The sequence below is a fragment of the Mustela nigripes genome, chromosome 1 (genome assembly GCF_022355385.1).
Source record: "Mustela nigripes isolate SB6536 chromosome 1, MUSNIG.SB6536, whole genome shotgun sequence".
NCBI lineage: Eukaryota > Metazoa > Chordata > Mammalia > Carnivora > Mustelidae > Mustela > Mustela nigripes.
In genome coordinates, this window is record NC_081557.1 from 44,905,782 (window position 1) to 44,926,230 (window position 20,449).

At 37.7% G+C, this 20,449-nt stretch overlaps 2 protein-coding genes and 1 pseudogene across 2 annotated transcripts; 2 read left to right on the top strand and 1 right to left on the bottom strand.

Moving 5' to 3' along the window:
- Positions 1–6,158: 6,158 nt before the first annotated feature.
- LOC132011258 (olfactory receptor 52E8-like) lies at positions 6,159–7,094 on the bottom strand. Its single transcript, XM_059389588.1, has one exon. It carries the CDS (start codon positions 7,092–7,094, stop codon positions 6,159–6,161), a length of 936 nt encoding a protein of 311 aa, XP_059245571.1.
- Positions 7,095–12,304: 5,210 nt separating this feature from the next.
- On the top strand, positions 12,305–13,256 carry LOC132011264 (olfactory receptor 52E4-like; annotated as a pseudogene).
- A 2,846-nt stretch (positions 13,257–16,102) lies between these two features.
- On the top strand, positions 16,103–17,053 carry LOC132011271 (olfactory receptor 52E8-like). Its single transcript, XM_059389615.1, has one exon. The coding sequence runs from the start codon at positions 16,109–16,111 to the stop codon at positions 17,051–17,053; it is 945 nt and encodes a 314-aa protein (XP_059245598.1). The 5' UTR covers positions 16,103–16,108.
- Positions 17,054–20,449: the final 3,396 nt, after the last annotated feature.

The following is a 20,449-nucleotide window of genomic DNA, read 5'->3' on the forward strand; positions in this document are numbered from 1 at the left end:
CTAACTGAGGCTCCTTGGACAAGTTACTTTTTAGTCAGTTTTATTTTCTGTAAAATTGGGTGAATAAATTCTATCTAATGTGATTTGTCTTAAACACAAATAAGATCAATGCATGTAAAGGACTAGCTCTTAGGATATATTCAGTAAATTGTAGTTATTTAAATTATTAGTCTTTCCCCAAATTTTATTTTTCTTTTAACTCTAAACAGGTAAAAATGTTACCTATTAAATATTAAAACATTAAAAATGTTACCTATTACTTATTTTACTTGATTGTAAGAAGTTTATTATTTATAAATAACTCATGGTGTCTATAAGGTGAAATTAAGAAATTATGGAGGGAGGGATGACACAGAATATCCCAAAATGAATGAGTAGGATGGGACTTCACATTTAGACATATTTTCTAGAACTCTAGAGAAGCACACATAAACCAATACAGTTCAGTTTGAAAGCAACTGTTTTCTTTCTCATTCTTACAGAGTTGTCAAACTGGGTGGAATTAAGAGTTGATGGGTGTGGGTACCTTCTTTCAGGCACTGGCATGAATGGGCCACTTGGCAGAAAACATTGGGTATGGCTGAACTAGCAGATGTATTGGGCTCTAATAAAAAAGGCTTGGATATGTTGCCATAAAGTAGTGGGCCCACGAGGTGGACACGTTAGAACTGACAATCTCTAAAGCAGGATTATGTGGGAGAAAAAAAAAGATAATAATGCAGAGCAAATGTATAATGCCGACATCATTTTATTTGGATGTGACATCAGTCACACTTCCACATCTAACCTCAAACATAAGATAGTGGCCTGCAGTAGCTTCCTTCTGCTTCATATGAACCGCAGCAAGCCTAGTTGCTTTGTCTGCTTCCCTACCAACAATCAGAGCAGTCTTCATTTCTTTGGTGATAGCAGATGAGGTTATGCTACTGTAAAGCTATCTGTGGGTTTCTAGCTGTGAGGAGTATACTATGTGAGCTGTATGTGTGTGAGTGAGAGAGAGACAGAGACAGAGAAAGAGAGAGAGAGATAGGGAGACAAGACAAGAGAGAGATTCTGCATATTACCTGTTGGCATATCTCTGTGCTCCACCTCTGATGTCTGTTCCAATCCCATGTGCTCTGTTATGTTCTTTTGTGATGAGAATAGACAATGAGGCTTTGGAGAACTCCTAAGCAGAGGAGAGGCCATTGTCCTCTCTGTCCTCATTAACCTTTTCTCCTCCTCACTGTAGGATCTCATCTCCCCTGTCCGTGTATCCTTACCTTTCTAATATTTCCTCTCCCGGCCCTTGCTTGGAGCAGTAGCACAGCATGAGCCCATGTGCTTACACATGGTGATGGGAGCCCCTTCAGGCCTCCGGGTCCAAAGACCATCCTATCACATGGAGAGAATCTTTATAATGATGTGGACATCCCTAATTCTAGGCATGATCCAGAATCCCGAGAGTCCTCTGGGCATAAACTTGGGCTCATGGGTCATTAAGCCCATCTCTTTGTTCCTCCCTACTGCTTTTGCAGAAACAGATCACCAGACCAGATATAACTCCTAGCTCAGGGGAGATTATGTCTCCTGAGCTGTTAGGAAGGGAAATAACCTGAAGGGGAGTCTGTATGTGGAATGATATTGATTCTGCTCCCTTCAGAAGCCATGAAAATACTAAGTTTTACACCATTAAGTCTTCAAAGTGTGTCTTCTTAGGAAACTGCCACTAGTGACACTTCTGCTTTGTTTAATATAATAAATGTGTGAATCCTGCTGAAGTTTGGGGTTCTGACTGTGGTTTCAAAAGATGAGGACCCCTAAAATAAATATATTAGACTGTGGCAGCAACTCTATTTTATTTAAACAGTGTTTGTACCTGTCGATAATAGTATCAACTCTCTTCCAAGTCAACAAGAGTTCCTTTACACTCTAACTAATTGTAAACAGTCCTTGGAGAGAGGATTTCATGTGTTTTAGCTCTTTTGGCAGAAGATGAAGGAAACTACATTCTCCTGAGAAAACAGAATCTAGCTAGAGCTCAAAGTCTAGTTTACTTGGAGTCTCCTGCCCTGGATGATGATGGAGTAGACCTGCTAGTACCATAGGCCATAATGCAGAATTCTCCTGAGTACAGACAGGAAGACTGGAGGACAATTGAATACATTAGAAAACCAGTTTCTTATCTTCTAACTTCAAATAATTTTCAGTGGTTAAGAAAGAGAAGAAAATATCCGTGGTCCAAAAGAATTCTGGTGAGATCTGCTGCTATGATCTCCTTTGCATTTCCTCTCTCTTTTTTTTTTAAGGATTTGATTTTTAAAAAAAAATTTTTAAATTTACTTATTTTCAGCATAACAGTATCATTATTTTTTCACCACACCCAATGCTCCATGCAATCCGTGCCCTCTATAATACCCACCACCTGGTACCCCGACCTCCCACCCACCCCCCCGCCACTTCAAACCCGTCAGATTGTTTTTCAGAGTCCATAGTCTCTCATGATTCACCTCCCCTTCCAATTTACCCCAACTCCCTTCTCTCTAACCCCCCATGTCCTCCATGCTTTTTGTTATGCTCCACAAATAAGTGAAACCATATGATAATTGACTCTCTCTGCTTGACTGATTTCACTCAACATAATCTCTTCCAGTCCTGTCCATGTTGCTACAAAAGTTGGGTATTCGTCCTTTCTGATGGAGGCATAAAACTCCATAGTGTATATGGACCACATCTTCCTTATGTATTCGTCCTTTCTGATGGAGGCATAAAACTCCATAGTGTATATGGACCACATCTTCCTTATCCATTCGTCCGTTGAAGGGCATCTTGGTTCTTTCCACAGTTTGGCGACCGTGGCCATTGCTGCTATAAACATTGGGGTACAGATGGCCCTTCTTTCCTCTCTTTTTGATGAATGAAAACCTTACTCCCTAGCCTCTCTCTGGTCACTCCTTCATGGTATCCATCCTCCCTACTGATCAACATTTATCTTTCCAAATCAAATCTAATTTCTACTTAATATTTCTTTTTATGCCCTCTGTGGATCCATTATATACTCTGGGCTTTAAATGATAAATTATGACCACCACTGTTGGGAAAGTCCTTCAGTGAATGTCCACACACCCTTTAATTCTACTTCATGACTCTCCAAACCATTACACCATCTTTGGTGATCAAAAGTCCTACTTAGGAAATAGGCTGCTGCTCATTTCCACTTTCCTTTTGCTTTCTCCCCAATTCCCATGCCCTCTATGATGACCTTTTTAAAAAATCATCCAGATACCATCTCTAGGTCTCTTACTTTTATATCGTTGTGTACTGCTATTATAACATACTCATTTTTTCCTTGGGTTTTAGTGTTTCCTACCTTTCCTAATTTTTTCTAATTTTTTATTGTAGTAGGATATATGTAACATAAAATTTCTAAGTGTACAGTTTTTAAGTGGACATTTTTAAATGTACAGTTCAGTAGTATTAAGTACATTTATATATCATTGCATATTCATAACCACCATTTATCTATAGAACTTTTTCATTTGCAAAGATTAAAACTCTGTATTGATTCAATAATGACTCCCCGATAGCCCCCTCACCCTTTCCCTTGGCAACTACTTTTAATTTTTTTATCTCTCCTTTTACCCCAACCCCATTTTACTTTCTGTTACTGCGAGTTTGGCTTTTTTTTTTTTTTTTAATTCCATATAAAACTGAGATCATGCAGCATTTGTCTTTATATGACTGTCATAGTTCACTTTAGCATAATGTCCTCAGGTTCATCCGTGATCTTTCAATGGCAGGATTACCTTCTTTTTTTTTTAATTTCTTTTTTTAATTTAAATTTTAGTTAATATACAGTGCAATATTTGTTTCAGGAGTAGAATTAAGAGGTCCTTCTTTTTTAAGGCTGAGTAAGATTCCATGTATGATTTAGTTTCATACTAGGGACTGACCAGAGAGATTCCATGGTTAAGTCAAGGGGTATTTGGTACTTCATTACTTTAAGGGATAAAGAATATGAAACTAACTCCTACATGTAAAATTAATTGGATGATTATAAAAACTTGTGGACATGTTCGTTCTTACTGTTTCTCTTCTACTGTTACCTCAATATTAACTCATTTCACTGAGATTGAATGATCATCATTAATAATATAATTTAAAAACATTTGTTTTGTATATTAAATTAAGAAAAATCACTGGGAATAGCATAGAATTGGGTGAAGTGATTAGTATGGTAACTCCTGGAGTAAAATTTCACTGTATTTGATCTTATTTATCATTTTTTTTTCTTTTCTCTTGCTGTTTTTGAAAACCAAGATTGCATTTTTTTTATACTACCTTCATCCATTTCAGAAACCTCTGTTATACTCAATTTTAAACATTCCAAATTTTCTAAGGTTCTTTACAGTCCAGTTTATTTTTCCATCCCATTTCTTATGTTTGCATTTTTGATGTTCATGAATAATTTTCTTTTTTCTTCTTATATATTTCAACGCCCAGCAAAAGCCATCCTGTTAAAAATGGGTAAATAGGGGGCACCTGGGTGGCTCAGAGGGTTAAGCCTCTGCCTTTGGCTCAGGTCATGATCCCAGGGTCCTGGGATCCAGCCCTGCATCTGGCTCTCTGCTCAGTGGGAAGCCTGCTTCCTCCTCTCTCTCTGTCTGCCCCTCTGCCTACTTGTGATCTCTGTCAAATAAATAAAATCTTTTTTAAAAAAAGGGTAAATAAGTATTCATCCTTGCTGTCTCCAGCTACTTTGTAGCTAAAGAATATGCTATGTCTCCTATTTCACACCAGATACCTCATCTTCATTTGCATTACCACTATCCAAATTCTAGTTCTTCCTGAATCACAAAGATACCTGAAAATTAACTTTGTGCTTCACTAATTTCGATATCTTATCCTTCCCAAATCTAGTGTGAGATAAGACTTTCTAAAATTCCACACAATCATTTTACTCACCACTTCATAAACTTCAGTACTATTCAGTTTTCTATACAATAAACTTCAGACCACTGTATGCTTTTTTTTCATATGCAATATTTTTTAAATTTCTTTTCAGTGTAACAGAATTCATTGTTTTTGCTCCACACCCAGTGCTCCATGCAACACATGCCCTCTTTAATATCCACCACCTGGCTACCCCAACCTCCCACTCCCTGCCCCTCCAAAACCCTAAGATTGTTTTTCAGAGTTCAAAGTCTCTCATGGTTCACCTCCCCTTCCAGTTTCCCTCAACTCCCTTGACTTGACTCTTTGCTCTTGTTTTCTTGGGTCTTATTGCTAATGATATTTTCCTATGTCAAGAAGGATAGATTTATTGTGTTTATTAATTTTCTGGAGTCTGTCTTTTCCAATAATTCTATTTCAAATGATATGTAACGTACATTCTGTTGCATTACTGTATGCTTTTAATCCAAAATATGACTCTAATTGTTAAGTAATATTATCTATTTTTATTGTCTGTATTTTAAACTAAATTACTTTATTAGTTGTTGACAAATATTCCCTTTTACAATTTTCATTTGTTCCATAAGTATTTGTTAACTCCAAAAAGGGCTATCCATATGACATGTATTAAATTTGCCAGTTCAAAAATGAGAGTGTATGATATAGGGATTAAGCTAATAAGAAACTTCATAGAATCAGGAACCTGAAAGCGCAGAAAGGGAAAAAATAAATACCAAAAGGTCTAGTCTAATTTCCATCTTTTGCTTCCAAAGTCTTTAGTAAAAATTATACTACTTATTTTTAAGCAGTACTTTATTACTTATAGAACATTTTTGCATTTCACTCAATACCTGTCATTGACTATGTAATCTCTAGTTGAACACCTGTATGAAAGAAGTCTTATTACTTGTAAGATATCTAGAACACCACACAGTTTTAACAGAAAGTTATTTCACTGAATCAAAGTTCTCCCCCTTCAAATTTACTCTTGTATGTAATATTCTATGCCAGGGGTCAATAGAGGATATCATTGCAGGTACACAGTTAGACAGACACATACATGCTTCCAACAACTACAAACAATATGCTTTTATGATTACACACACACACACACACACACACACACAATTAACTTTGGTGAAAGAAATTTATATTAATTTCATCATGAATGTTTGTCTTTTCAGACTCTATGCCTTCATAAACTGAATGAATTACCCCTCATTCAATCATTTTTCAACAAACAGACTCTGTACCCGCTGCTGGATCTGCTTGGTTCTGATGCCATAAATGACTGGGTTGAGGGCAGGGGGTATGACTACATAGAGATTAGCCAGAAGGATATGGATATACTGGGGGATGCCATGACCAAAGCGGTGAGTGAGAAAGGAGAAGAGAGCTGGACCAAAGAAGGCAAAGATGACACAAATATGGGAGCTACAGGTATTCAGAGCCTTCAGGCGGGCATCTTGGGAGGGGAGGTGGAAGACAGCATATAAAATCTTAGCATAAGAGATAATGATGAGAATCACATCCAGAAACAAGATAGAAATATTCCCAAGACCATAGTAGACATTGGCATTAATGCTGGCACAAGCTAGACGTGCCACTCCCATGTGCTCACAATAGGTATGAGGGATGATTCTATGTCCGCAGTAAGGCAGCCTCAGGAGGAGAAAAATGATGGGTGCAATCATGCATAAGCTTCTTAGAACCACCACCACAGCAATCACACCAATGACTCTGTCAGTGAGGATCATACTGTACCTGAGGGGGTTGCAAATAGCCACATAGCGATCAAAACCCATGGCAAGAAGTACAATGCTCTCCATGACTGTAAAAAAGTGGACAAAAAAGACTTGAGCAACACAGCACCCAAAGCACAGCTCCTGAAGGTTGAACCAGAAGATACCCAGCATCTTGGGGATAGTAGTAGTAGAGAGACTTAGGTCAATCACTGACAGCATGGCCAGAAAGTAGAACATGGGTTGGTGAAGGCTACGTTCAATCCAGATAACAACCAGAATGATAACATTTCCAACAAGAGCAATTAGATACACAACACAGAAGGGAAATCCAAGCCAGATTTGTGCAATTTCCAACCCTGGAATCCCCAGCAATAGGAATGAAGAAGGGTGAGAGTCAGTGACGTTGAAAGAAGACATTCTTCTGTGGGCTGACGATAGCATGATTTTCAAAAGTTATTGCTGTTTCCCATTGGACAATGCATTCACGTTGAACTGAGATCTACAAAATTTAAAAATAAAAATATTTCCTAACAAAAGATTAATTTTGGAAATAAGTTTTTCTAAAAACCTTTGATTCTTTCGCCCTTTTCAGCTCTCCATAAGTAATTCCAGTATCACTCCTGATGTGCACCACAAGTGAGATAAGCTAATGAGCCAGGTAGAGGCTAACACTATGTCTTTTTTGAAATTATGGGTTCAGAGGAATTAAACGAACTAAATAAACAATATTAGGAGATAATAAAATTGGGAATAATAAAAACTGCCACAATAGTCATGGCTATCATTAATTTGGCATTGTTGTTGTCATTATTTCCAATATTATCTCATTTAGTTCTACCCCACAGTTCCATAGCACAAGTTCTGCTGGTGTCTGGTTTATGGAAGAGTGAGGTTTTGCCAGGTTCATTAACTTCCGATTACTTACTACACTAATATGCAGCAGAATCAAGATGTGAAATTAGGTGAAACTAAGCTTTGTGACACTGATGTGGATCTATCTTTGCAAACTTGTTCATTGAAATAGTGAAAGGAGGGAGAAGGAAAAATAAGGAGTAGGGAAACAAAGGACCTAGAATAACCAAACTACCTCAGAGCTAAGAATTGGGAAGATCTTCCATATCATCTATTGAAATTTTCTACAAAACTGTGATGATTATGGCAGTGTTACTGTTAAAAGAAGAAAAAGAAAAAGAGACAATGGAACAGAACTGAGAATCTAGCAGCAGACCCACAAAATTCTTAGGGTTCAGATATCCAAAATTAAGATATTCCCAAGTAGGAAATTAAGATAAATTGTCAAGGAGGAATGATAATCTTTCCCAGATGAAGTTCTTTCTGAAGAACCTGTTGACTTCTATAGCTGTTGAGAGGACAATGTGATAATTAAATCTGATCTGCGCTCTGGAGCTGGCTACACAGCAAACTTTGAAGGCATAGTTCCTGATACAGTCTTCACTTCTGACATCAACTGCCAGTTCACGAAGTTTCCCAAACTACCCCCAAGTTTAGTAATCTACTAGAAGGGCTCCCAGAACTCCCTGAAAACTATTACACTCATGGTTACAGTTTATTATAGGGAAAAATTAAAATCAGACAAAGGAAGAGATGCTTAGGGCAGAGTGTGATGTTTGTAAATATGAAGCATCCGTTGTCCTTCTGCATGGAGTCAGGATGAGTTACCCTCCTGGCATTATTGTGTGACAATATGTATAGAGTCGTACTGCCAACCAGGGAAGATCACCTTAGCTTTGGTGTCCATAGTTTTTACTGGATCTTCATTATGTATACATGATTGATTAATTGCACAGATGGTTGAACTCAATCTTCAGACTGATGCCACATGACCCAAAGTCTTACTCCTAAGTTATATTGTTGTTATTTATGATATGGCCAGTCCCTTCACACTAAGATCTGGTTTGAGCAGCCCCCCCCCAAACTCCTATCAGATATGACAGATTACTTCCTAGAAGCCAAGAACAAAGGCCAGACCTCTCTTAGGTAAAGCAAAATTCCTTACTATACATCTATTTATTTAGTTCCAAAGACATTTTTTGTTTTTGCTGTAGCTATGATTTTCACCTCTTCTCTTCTCTTGGGTCATGGTATCAGTTGTAAAGTCAGGTCTCCCAATAATCAAGGTTGAATTCAGTTTAATCCTTTTGAAATGTAAAGTATAGAGAGAGACCAACAGCTGATCAGCATATTGTATCCTTTTTTATTTCAAGGATATGTGTGGAATCAGTCTAACTATAAGGGAGTTCAAGCTCATTACTCTATCCTTAATTGCTTACTATGACTTTATTTTTCTTTGTATCTCACTCACTATGAAGGTAATATGTATAGGAAAAAGAAGCAAAAGTAATAGCATTTAATATCACTGGCGCTGTGGTATGGAATGGATTCTGATTCTATTCTTGCCGGATGAGGTTTTATGTGTCTGAAAGAGTGTCGGTGCCTAGCAGATATTTCCTTTCCAAATTTTTCCCAACTTAGTCTTCTTCCTACATCTCCCCAGACCAGTGATCTGTGCCATTTCATTCCCTGCCCCAATATTCACCGTCTTAACTCAATTTCTATGAAACCAGTTGCAATCTTAAGCATATATTGCAGATTCACTGATCAGAAAAACTTACCAAGTTCCCTATCTTCCATCTTAGGGAGTCATTTAACAATTCTGAATTCAGATGCTGAAATTTACATATATATATATATATATATATATATATATATATATATATATATGACCTCAATACACACTAAGAAGTATTAACAAAATGTTGTCGTGTATGTTGAGGGGATTTGTAATGAAGTCTTCAGGTGCTAGGCAGTCTGAGACATTGAAATGAAAATGAATAGGAGCCGAGAGCCCAGGGCCCCACTCCTCAGTGCGCCCTCAGAGAACAGTGCCCAGTTACTCCCGTCTGCCTGACCTCCGGCCACGCTCCAAGCTCACCGAGCCTGTGACCGGTTCAAGGTAACACGGAGCTGCGAGCTTACTGTCGGCTCTGTCTCTGTAGCCGGCTTTCCCGTTCCAATACCCGTAAGCTCTGTGACACTCAGACACCCCCGATCCTTCGTGACCCTGCGGGACCTGAGGCCACGCTGACCCCGCCTGGGCTTCGCCCCGGTTTAGCCTCTGGAGCGATGTCCCTCAGCGGAACAGACTTTTAAAAGTCCTGATTTTGTGCACGGTTGCTCCGCTGCTTGCCGGGAGCCGGCCCCTCCCCCCGGGGTCTACCTTCCCGTTGAAATGAAAATGAATAGGGATTCCCTTTGGTCATTACACCAGACAAAGAGAAAGCTCTAGGGAAATTTCAGTGAACCTTGCTGTCTGCTACTCAGTCAATTGCCAGTTTTTGTTATTTCACATAATATTTATAATCATTAATATTTTCTCTTTTTCTCTCCTTCCTTCTTCCTTATTTTGTTTTCAGTCTATGAAATGCTTGGACTAATTCTTTGGAATATATCTGTATCTATCTATATCTATCTAATCTATATCTATATCTATATCTATATCTATATCTATATCTATATCTATCTATCTCTCTATATCTATATCTCCAGCAACTCTCATTCTGTTTTCAGTCTATGAAATGTTTGGTCTAATTCTTTGGAAGATAGGTATATATAGATATATATATATATCTATATATATAGATAAAGTTGCTAGATATAGATAGATCTATCTATATATATAGATCTATATATATAGATCAATCTAGATATAGATAGATCAATCTATATATATAGATCGATCTATAGATAGATCGATCTATATAAATAGATCTATCTATAGATAGATCAATCTAGATATAGATATAGCTATATATATATCTCCAGCAACTCTTTTTTATTGTGAAATATACATAAAAGTTAGCATTTTAGTCATTTTAAAGTTTACAACTCAGCAGCACTTAGTACATTTACAACACTGTGCAACTGTTACCACTATCTAGTTGTATAAAATGTCATCACTCCAGAATGAAATCCTGTGTGCATTAAATAATTACTTCCCATTCTTCCAGCTCCAGGTGATGAGGGAGCAGGAGGCTGGCTGAGGACAAAGCAAAAGCTGGCGCCTTGCACCCTTTCCCCTCCATAAGTGTAGCATCCCTCAGGCAGCCCTGACTGCCATGAACAATAAGCAAATAGTTAACTTGCAGAGCTCACAATCCTGCTAGACCGGAGTCTCCCTTGGCTTACAAATGTTCTAAATCTCACTAACAAAGACGATTGATAGCAGGATTGTGACACCTCACCAAAAGGTCTCCCAAAGATCTTAATGTTAATGGCTGGTCTAAAGACAACATTGATCCAGCAGCAAGGGCAAGGCCTCTGGCAGGCCTGGAACATCCTGGCACCTTGTAGGCCCTCTTTAGCATATGAAAACTCCACTGAAACCTCCCTTCCCCTCACCTTCCCCCAACAGCAGGGTACATAACCTGCCATCCCTCACAACCCGGGGCAGCAGCTCTTCCTGCCCACGGGTCCTGTCCCCGTGCTTTAATAAACCACCATTTTGCACCAAAGATGTCTCAAGAATTCTTTCTTGGTCGTCGGCTCCGGACCTCAGCCCACCAAACCTCACCTAGGTTCTAGAACTTCATCACAGGCATCAGATCAGATTTGCTGTCTCATATGTCTCATTGGTTGCAGAAGTCAACAGCTATGGGGAAGAAACTTCACAGCTTAACATTTACTTTTGCCCACTTAAATTCCTATTTGGGGATAGAAAATTTAAAATTGTACACTATGCATACCATAGGATATTATCCAGCCTTAAAAAAGAAGGAAATCCTGCCATTCCAACAACATGGATGAATCTAAGGACATCATACTAAAGTAAAATAAGCGAGTAACATAGATAAATATTGCATGATCTCAGTTTTATGTGGAATCTCAAAAAAAAAAAAAAGACAAAACTAAAAGTAACAAAGTAGAATGGTGGGTACCAGAACTTGGAACATGTGTGAAAAGGGGATAGTTTTCAAAAAATGTATATTGGTAGTGTCTAGAGATGGTTAGAGGGGACCATGGAGAAATGACTTTAAATGAGTACAGATTTTCAGCTTTTGCAAAATGAAGAAAGTCTGGAGGTAGTGGTTATGGTGTACAAAACAAGAATATCTTTAATACTACTGAAACTTAGACTTAAAAATGGTGAAGATAGTATATTTTATGTTATGTGTAGTCTATCATAATAAAAATTGAAAAAAATGGGAAAAATGGAAAGGAAAAATATGTATGTTATATGAAACTACAAGAGATGTAGAGATCATATCTGAATGTTTCATACAGAAGACTATCATGGTGGACCTGGTATTGAAGGAGAGTAGATATGTACTGCAATGTGAAGTATTTTCAGTTCCTACAAATATCTCATATTATGATTAATTTAAGGCACAGATAATATTGCCAATAAAAAATCTCAGAACTACAATGTATATGAAGAGTGCTACTTTGTTGAGTTACACTCTGGAAAGAAGAGACTGTCTAATGTTTGTAACCAACCTCTTCTGCCTTGCCTCTAGCATATGAATTAAAGTTCTTTCATTTCTTAGGACCTTAATAAGAAAAAGACCATAAAGAGAATAAGATCCCGACACTTTGACAGGAATTCAGTGACACTTCCTCAGAGCATGGCTTCCACCAATGACACCCAGTTCCATCCCCCCTTCTTTCACCTGCTAGGAATCCCAGGACTGGAAACTGTCCACATCTGGATTGCTTTCCCATTCTGTATCGTGTACCTGATTGCCCTCGTGGGGAACATCACCATTCTTTTTTGTGATCAAGACTGAACACACTCTCCACCAGCCCATGTTCTACTTCCTGGCCATGTTGTCTATGATCGATCTGGGTCTGTCCACATCCACCATCCCCAAAATGCTGGGCATCTTCTGGTTCAAACTCCAAGAGATCAGCTTTGGGGGCTGCCTTACTCAAATGTTCTTTATCCACATGTTCACAGGCATGGAGACTGTTCTCCTGGTGGCCATGGCTTATGACCGCTTTGTCGCCATCTGCAACCCCCTCCAGTACACCATGATCCTCACGCATAAAACCATTGGCATCCTGGCCTCTGTTGTTGTTGGAAGAAACTTAATTCTGGTGACTCCGTTTGTGTTTCTCATCCTGAGGCTGCCCTTCTGTGGGCATCATATCATCCCTCATACATACTGTGAGCACATGGGTCTTGCCCGGTTGGCCTGTGCACCCATCAAGGTCAACATTATCTATGGGCTCATGGTGATTTCCAACATCATTGTGGATGTGATCCTGATTGCCTCCTCCTATGTGCTTATCCTTCAAGCTGTTTTCCGCCTTCCTTCTCGGGACGCCCGCCTGAAGGCTCTCAATACCTGTGGTTCTCATGTCTGTGTCATGCTATGCTTTTACACACCAGCATTTTTTTCTTTTATGACGCATCGTTTTGGTCGAAACATCCCCCGCTATATCCACATCCTTTTGGCTAATCTCTATGTGGTTGTCCCACCTGCCCTGAATCCAGTCATCTATGGAGTCAGGACCAAGCAGATCCGAGAGAGAGTTGTGAAGATATTTGTACAGAAATAAGAGTTCTGTGACAACACTTGGAAAACATAGGCACATACCACCCACATTTTAATAATCTCACCTCTGTTTTAGATTTCCTTTAGAGTAGGTAGTAGCAGCCAGACTTTTATTTGCTACTGGAATTCCTTTAGAGTTGGCAGATAAGGCAACGTCACCTTTGCTGCCCACTCTGCTCACCCACCCCATGTAACTGGGCAAAGGGAAAGCGCTGATGGAAAAGGAAGGTGTTCTGGAGGCAGCAGTGGTTTGGGAGTAGAATGCCTGATAGGAAAGGGTGAGAACTCTCCCCATTACTCTGTGTCTTCTCTTTAGCTAAGCTTAGACCCTGAAGGGACACTGATCCAACAATGTCATTCTGTAGATGAAGAAAATAAAGTGCAAGCCATGGCTGAGTGACAATTTTTGAATAAGAACATCTGCTCCATAGATGTATATTCTGCATATTAATCCTCAAGCTTTGACTTCCTTCTCCAGAGTCATTACTCATTTGCATTTTAATGCTCCCTTTCTTGTTCTTGCTGTCATTCTTGCTCCCTTTCTTCTTTCTAATCTGATTCCTTCCATCTCCATCCCTTCCTCCCTCTCTCCCTTACTCTTTCTCCCTCCCTCTTCCTCCTGCCTTCTCTCCCTCTCTCTTTATCTCTTTCTATCTCATCGTCACTGTTTCTCCAGTAAACTAAGTATCTGTGACTTGAAGAATGTGCGAGACTACAGCTTAGGATCAAGGATAGATGATATTTTCTCACTTGACACTAAGTCATGTTAGATATCAATAATTGTATATGTTCTGTGTCTAGTTCCAATTGAATTCTACCTAATATTTATCTTGTATGTTGTATCATTTACCTTTAGATATAAAAGATTTCAGAAAATTTGGAAATAGAAATCAGAATCATTCCTTGGTTAAGCACAAAGGCAGTCTTGATATCAAGTTCAGAACAATCTCAGTATAATTTATTAATCCTGTGGATTTCCAATATGTATTTTCATTTCTAAGCTCCTGATATAGTAAGGGAATAGAGTTTGCTCTCCTTTAGCAGTATGTCATAGCTTTTAATATAAAAATATCACACTTCCTTGGTTAAGTTTATTCCTTAATATATATGTTATTATTTTTTGATGGTGTCGTAAATGGAATTTAGTTCTCAATTTCTTATTTAGATTATTCATTGCTAGTATATGGAAATACATCTGATTTCTGTATGTTAAAACTGTATTGTGTAACTTTGTTGAATTTATTTATTACCTCTAATACATTTTTTGGGTGTATTCTTTACAATATTCTTCACATAAGATTATATCATTTATAAATAGACATAGTTTACTCCTTCCTTTCATATTTGAATGAGCTTTTCTTGCCTAATTTCTCTAGCTAGAACTCCCAGTACAATGTTAGATAGTAATGTTGAAAGCAGGCATTCTTGTCTTGGTATGATCTTAGGGAGAATGTTTTCAGTCTTTCATCATTGAGTATGATACAAACTATAGTTTGTTGTTTTCCCCCCTAATGAATGCCCTTTATCATTTAAGGAAATTTTCTTTTATTCTTAGTTTATTGAGTATTTGAAAGGTTTCTAGGTTTTGTCATTTGTTTTTCTGCATCAGTTGAGAGGTTTATGTGCCTTTTTCTTTATTTCATTAATGTTAGGTAATATATTTATTGATTATCCTGAACCACCTTGCATTTCTGGGATAAACTACAATTAGTCATGGTATATGATCCTTTTACCATGCTGTTGCCTTTCATTTTCTAGTAGTTTGTTGATTTTTAAAAATTTATTTTCAGCATAACAGTATTCATTATTTTTTCACCACACCCAGTGCTCCATGCAATCTGTGCCCTCTATAATACCCACCACCTGGTACCTCAACCTCCCACCCCCCGCCACTTCAAACCCCTCAGATTGTTTTTCAGAGTCCATAGTCTCTCATGGTTGACTTCCCCTTCCAATTTCCCCCAGCTCCCTTTTCCTCTCTAACTCCCCATGTCCTCCATGTTATTTGTTATGCTCCACAAATAAGTGAAACCATATGATAATTGACTCTCTCTGCTTGACTTATTTCACTAGTTTGTTGATTTTTAAAAAAAATCTATATTCTTAGGGATATTTTTCTGTTGTTCTTTTGTGAGAAAAATTACATTCTGCAATGTAACGTCAACCCCAAACACCCCTTACTTTTGTATGTGTGTGTGTGTGTGTGTGTGTGTGTGTGTGCGTGAGAGAGAGACAGAGAAGGAGAGAGATTGGGGGGGTGGAAATGGCTTCTTGAATGCATCAGGTATTTTCTAGTATAATGAACTGTATTCTGTATTTTAATATTATTTCTTCAAGGTCAGGCAGAGATGACAGATTAGGGATTTCTCAGGTCCTTCCTGGACATGTACATGGTCATTGCATGTATGTGGCTTTATAGTTTAGGAGTATTTGAGAACGTTGAAAAACTCTGTATGGTCAATACATTCCCCAATTTTTCCTTTTATGTCAGTCTCTTTTTAGGTCAAGGTATATGGTGTGTTGATTTGATGCATTTATATATTACAGTATGATTACCACCATAGTTTTTTCCTATCACATTACATAATTATCAATTTTTGGGGGGATGAGAACACTTAAGATATAGTCTTTTAGCAATTTCAAAGTATATAATATTGTACTGTTGACTAAAATAATTACTTCTTTCTGAGCTAGAATGAGAGAATCAAAATTGAACATAATAATAGAAAGTTTAAAAAAATGTTCTTTTGCATTTTATCAGAAATCTGGGCTTAGGGAGAAGAGGAGAAAAACTCACTAATGTGAAGTCAATAATTGCATCCACAACAGAAGTGTGCAAATATTGTGTCAGAAAGAATGGCTATACTTAGCGACACCCAGTTCCTTCCTTCTTCATTCCTCCTCTTGGGTATCCCAGGTTTGGAAGGTGTGCACATTTGGATTGGATTTCCCTTTTTCTTTGTGTATCTTGTTGCACTACTGGGGAATGCCGCTGTCCTGTTTGTGATCCAGACTGAACAGAGTCTCCATGAGCCCATGTACTACTTTCTGGCCATGTTGGACTCCATCGACCTGGGCTTGTCCATAGCCACCATCCCCAAAATGCTGGGCATCTTCTGGTTCAGGATCAGGGATATATCTTTTGAAGGCTGCCTTTCCCAGATGTTCTTCATCCATTTCTTCACTGCCATGGAGAGCATTGTGTGGGTGGCCATGGCCTTTGACCACTACATAGCCATTTGTAAACCCCTTCAGTATACCATGATCCTCACCAGCAAAATTATCAGCATCATTGGAGCCATTGCTATTCTGCGGAGCCTGTACATGGTGGCCCCACTGGTGGTTCTCCTCCTGAGGCTGCCCTTCTGTGGCCACCGTATCATCCCTCATACCTACTGTGAACACATGGGCATTGCCCGTCTGGCCTGTGCCAGCATCAAAGTGAACATTCTGTTTGGCCTTGGCAACATTTCTCTCTTATTATTGGATGTGCTGCTTATAATTCTCTCCTATGTCAGGATTCTCCATGCTGTGTTCTGCCTGCCTACCAGGGAGGCTCGACTCAAAGCTCTCAACACCTGTGGCTCCCACATTGGTGTTATCTTAGCTTTTTTCACACCAGCATTTTTCTCTTTCTTGACACACCGATTTGGCCACAATATTCCTCAATATATCCACATTTTTTTGGCCAACCAATATGTGGTTGTTCCACCGGCCCTGAATCCTGTAATCTATGGGGTCTGGACCAAGCAGATTAGGGAGCGAGTCCTGAGGGTTTTCCTCAACAAGACAGAGAGCTAACCAGTCAGAGGTCTTGGAAGGTCTGTGTTAGATTTCATGTTTCCTGCATTATAAAAAAGTAGAGTTACCTTATGTTTAACCCAGTAGTAAAGAGGAAAAATTGAGCAGGGGTGTTGAGAGAAGTATCATTATCATTGAATGGCAGGTTTTATATTTAAAGTTAATAATATGTAGGTTGATAATATCAGATCGGGACAATTGGATATCCACATGCAAAAAGATTAATTTAGATCCTTACATTGTGCCATAGAAAAATTAACCTATAATGGACCAGAGAGCTAAGGTACAAAAACCAAAATTAAAATTATTTGTAATATTGCTCACATAAAATTTTAGATCTGACAACAAAAGCAAGAAATATTTTTAAATGATTGATTGGGCTTCACTAAAATTAAAATAATATATATATATATTTTTTTCTTTGAAAGATACTAGCAATAGAATGAAAAAGGAAGCCATAAGATGAGAGAAAATTTTTACACCTCTTGTGGATGATAAAGGGCTTGTATAAAGATATACTAATAACTTTTGTAATTCAATTATAAGTGTCAAATTACTTGCTTTAAATAAAAAATACATACATTTGTTAAAACATAAATAACTAGTCAGTAAGTACCTTAAAATGCTTTATAATTCATCACTATGGATATGAATATTAAAACCATAGTGTTGAACGTCAGCCCCTCTCTCTGCCCTATACAAACTTCCTTAAAGGCGTATTTCCTGAGAGTACTTCTCAGTGTATCTTCTATATGAAACTCTCCATCTCAGAAGCTATTTGAAACAAGTTGACAAAGATATTTATTTTTTTAATGTATTTTCAATATTTTTGTGTCATGCTTTATATTCAGTTTGCCCTTTTTTGTTTGTTTCTTTGTTTTGTTTTTTACTGGTTTCTGTTTTGTTTTATATTTCTGTCTGGACTTTTTAAAAATTTCCACTGCAGTTTTAATGAGTTAAGCATAAAGCTACTCCCACATGCTACTACACATAGTTTACAAATGCTTATGGGCCCAGCATGCTAGTTTGCTTATATCTTTCCTTGGTAGCTTTATTTTTATTTTTTAAAGTTTTTACTTAAATTCCAATTACTTAATATACATTGTAATATTTGTTTCAGGTGTATAATATAGTGATTTAACATGTCCATACAACAAACTGTGCCCTGCTACTTACTCCCCATAACCTATTTAGCCCATACCCCCAGCCAGCTACCTTTTGGTAACCATTACTTTGTTCTCTATAGATAAGAGTCTATTTCTGTGATACAGGCGCCTTGATGTTTATAGCAACATTATCTATAGTAACCAAATTATGGAAAGAGCCCAAATGTCCATAAATTTATTAATGGATAAAGAAGTTGTGGTACCTATTGTTTCCTGTGTTGTTGATTCTAACCATTCTGGAGGTTGTGAGGTGATATCTCATTGTGGTTTTCATTTGCATTTCTCTAATGATAAGCTATGATGAGTATCTTTTCATGTGGTTATTGTCCATTTGTATGTGTTCTTCTTTGGATAAATGTCTGTATTTTCTGCCCATTCTTAAATTGAATTTTTGTGTGTGTATGTGTTGAGTTGTATAGCTTTTTTATATATTTTGGATATTTAACTCTTATGGGATATATCATTTGCATCCCATCCAGTAGGTTGCCTTTTTGTTTTATTGATGGTTTCTTTTGCTTGCTTAAATAAATGGTGCTGGGAAGTTTGAAAAAATTATAAAAAAGAATGAGACTGGACCACTTTCTGACACCATACACAAAAATAAACTCAAAGTGGGTGAACACCTAAATGTGAAAATTAAAACCCAAAAACTCTTAGACAAGACCATAGGCAGTAATTTCTTTGACATTGGCTATAACAACATTTTTCTAGATATGTCTCCTAAGAGAAGGGAAACAAAACCAGAAAGTAAATCTTTGAGATTGCATCAAAATAAAAAGCTTTTGCATAGTAAAGGAAACCATGTAGTTTGAATGAGATTATGTCTTTTTTAAATGAAATTAGTCTTTCTATATCTTTTTAAATTTTTTTAAAATTTATTTATTTTCAGAAAAACAGTATTCATTATTTTTTCACCACAACCAGTACTCCATGCAATCCATGCCCTCTATGTCCCACATCTCCACCACTTCAAATCTCTCATATTGTTTTTCAGAGTCCATAGACTCTCATGATTCACCTCCCCTTTCAATTTACCCCAACTCCCTTCTCCTCTCTAACACCCCTTGTCCTCCATGATATTTGTTATGCTCCACAAATAAGTGAAACCATATGATAATTGACTCTCTCTCTGCTTGACTTATTACACTCAGCATAATCTCTTCCAGTCCCGTCCATGTTGCTACAAAAGTTGGGTATTCATCCTTTCTGATGGAGGCATAATACTCCATATTATGAAAATAAATATGTAACAGAAATCCTTTAAAATACTGCTTCTATATCATTTTCCATTTCCTTATCTCACATGAGACAAAGCGGCTTGGTTACTTATTACTGTTTAATCAACTTTCTGTTTAGAGGCATGAAGGCATGAAATAAGCTAACTCTTGTTTCATTTATTCTTCTCCTACCCCCTTAAGCCCACATGTTGCTGGGGGGAGAGGGTTTGGAAGAAGGGGGGTGGGGTTATGGACATTGGGGAGGGTATGTGCTATGGTGAGTGCTGTGAAGTGTGTAAACTTGGTGATTCACAGAACTGTACCCCTGGGGATAAAAATATATGTTTATAAAAATAAAAAATTAAAAAAATAAGAACGTTGTAAAAAATATATTATATGTTTATTAAAAATAAAAAATAAAAGGAAATAAGCTAACTCATCTCATAAGTTTTATTGACTGGGAACTCAGAAAGGTTAATCTTAGGCTGTTCCCTGCTTCATACTGTTTAGGATCTCAGATTTAATCATTCAGATTTCTGAAAGTGACCCATATGACTGGTAGCTAAAACTAGAGGGTTTTCAAGTAATTTCAACTCTCATGTCTGTCTGGCTTCTAGGCCAGGATAGTTGGAGGGCTCAACTAGGACTCTTGTCCAGAGAATCTACATGTGGTTTCTTCAGTATGGTGGTCTAAGGATCTCCTTTCTTTCAAAGGTCCAAACAAGTAGTTTTCTCAGTAGCATAAGATGGAAGTTTCATGGTCTATTAAAACCAATTCTGACAAATTACATAGCACTGCCTTCACCATACTGTATTGTTTTAAACAGCCATCTGCCTCCTCAGAGGCAGATGAGTGTAGTGTCAGTATTTTTTAAAGAGCACAGGCCACCCTTTCATAATAAAATGCTCAGCAAACTAGGACCATAAAGGACCATAAAGGACATTTATGAAAATTCCACAGCTAATGTATTCAGGGATAAAAGGCTGAATAGTTTTCCCCTAACATTAGGGGG

Bases quoted from the DNA above. Each gene is read 5' to 3' on its own strand.
- LOC132011258 (XM_059389588.1), bottom strand. From the start codon at position 7,094: ATGTCTTCTTTCAACGTCACTGACTCTCACCCTTCTTCATTCCTATTG.
- LOC132011271 (XM_059389615.1), top strand. From the start codon at position 16,109: ATGGCTATACTTAGCGACACCCAGTTCCTTCCTTCTTCATTCCTCCTC.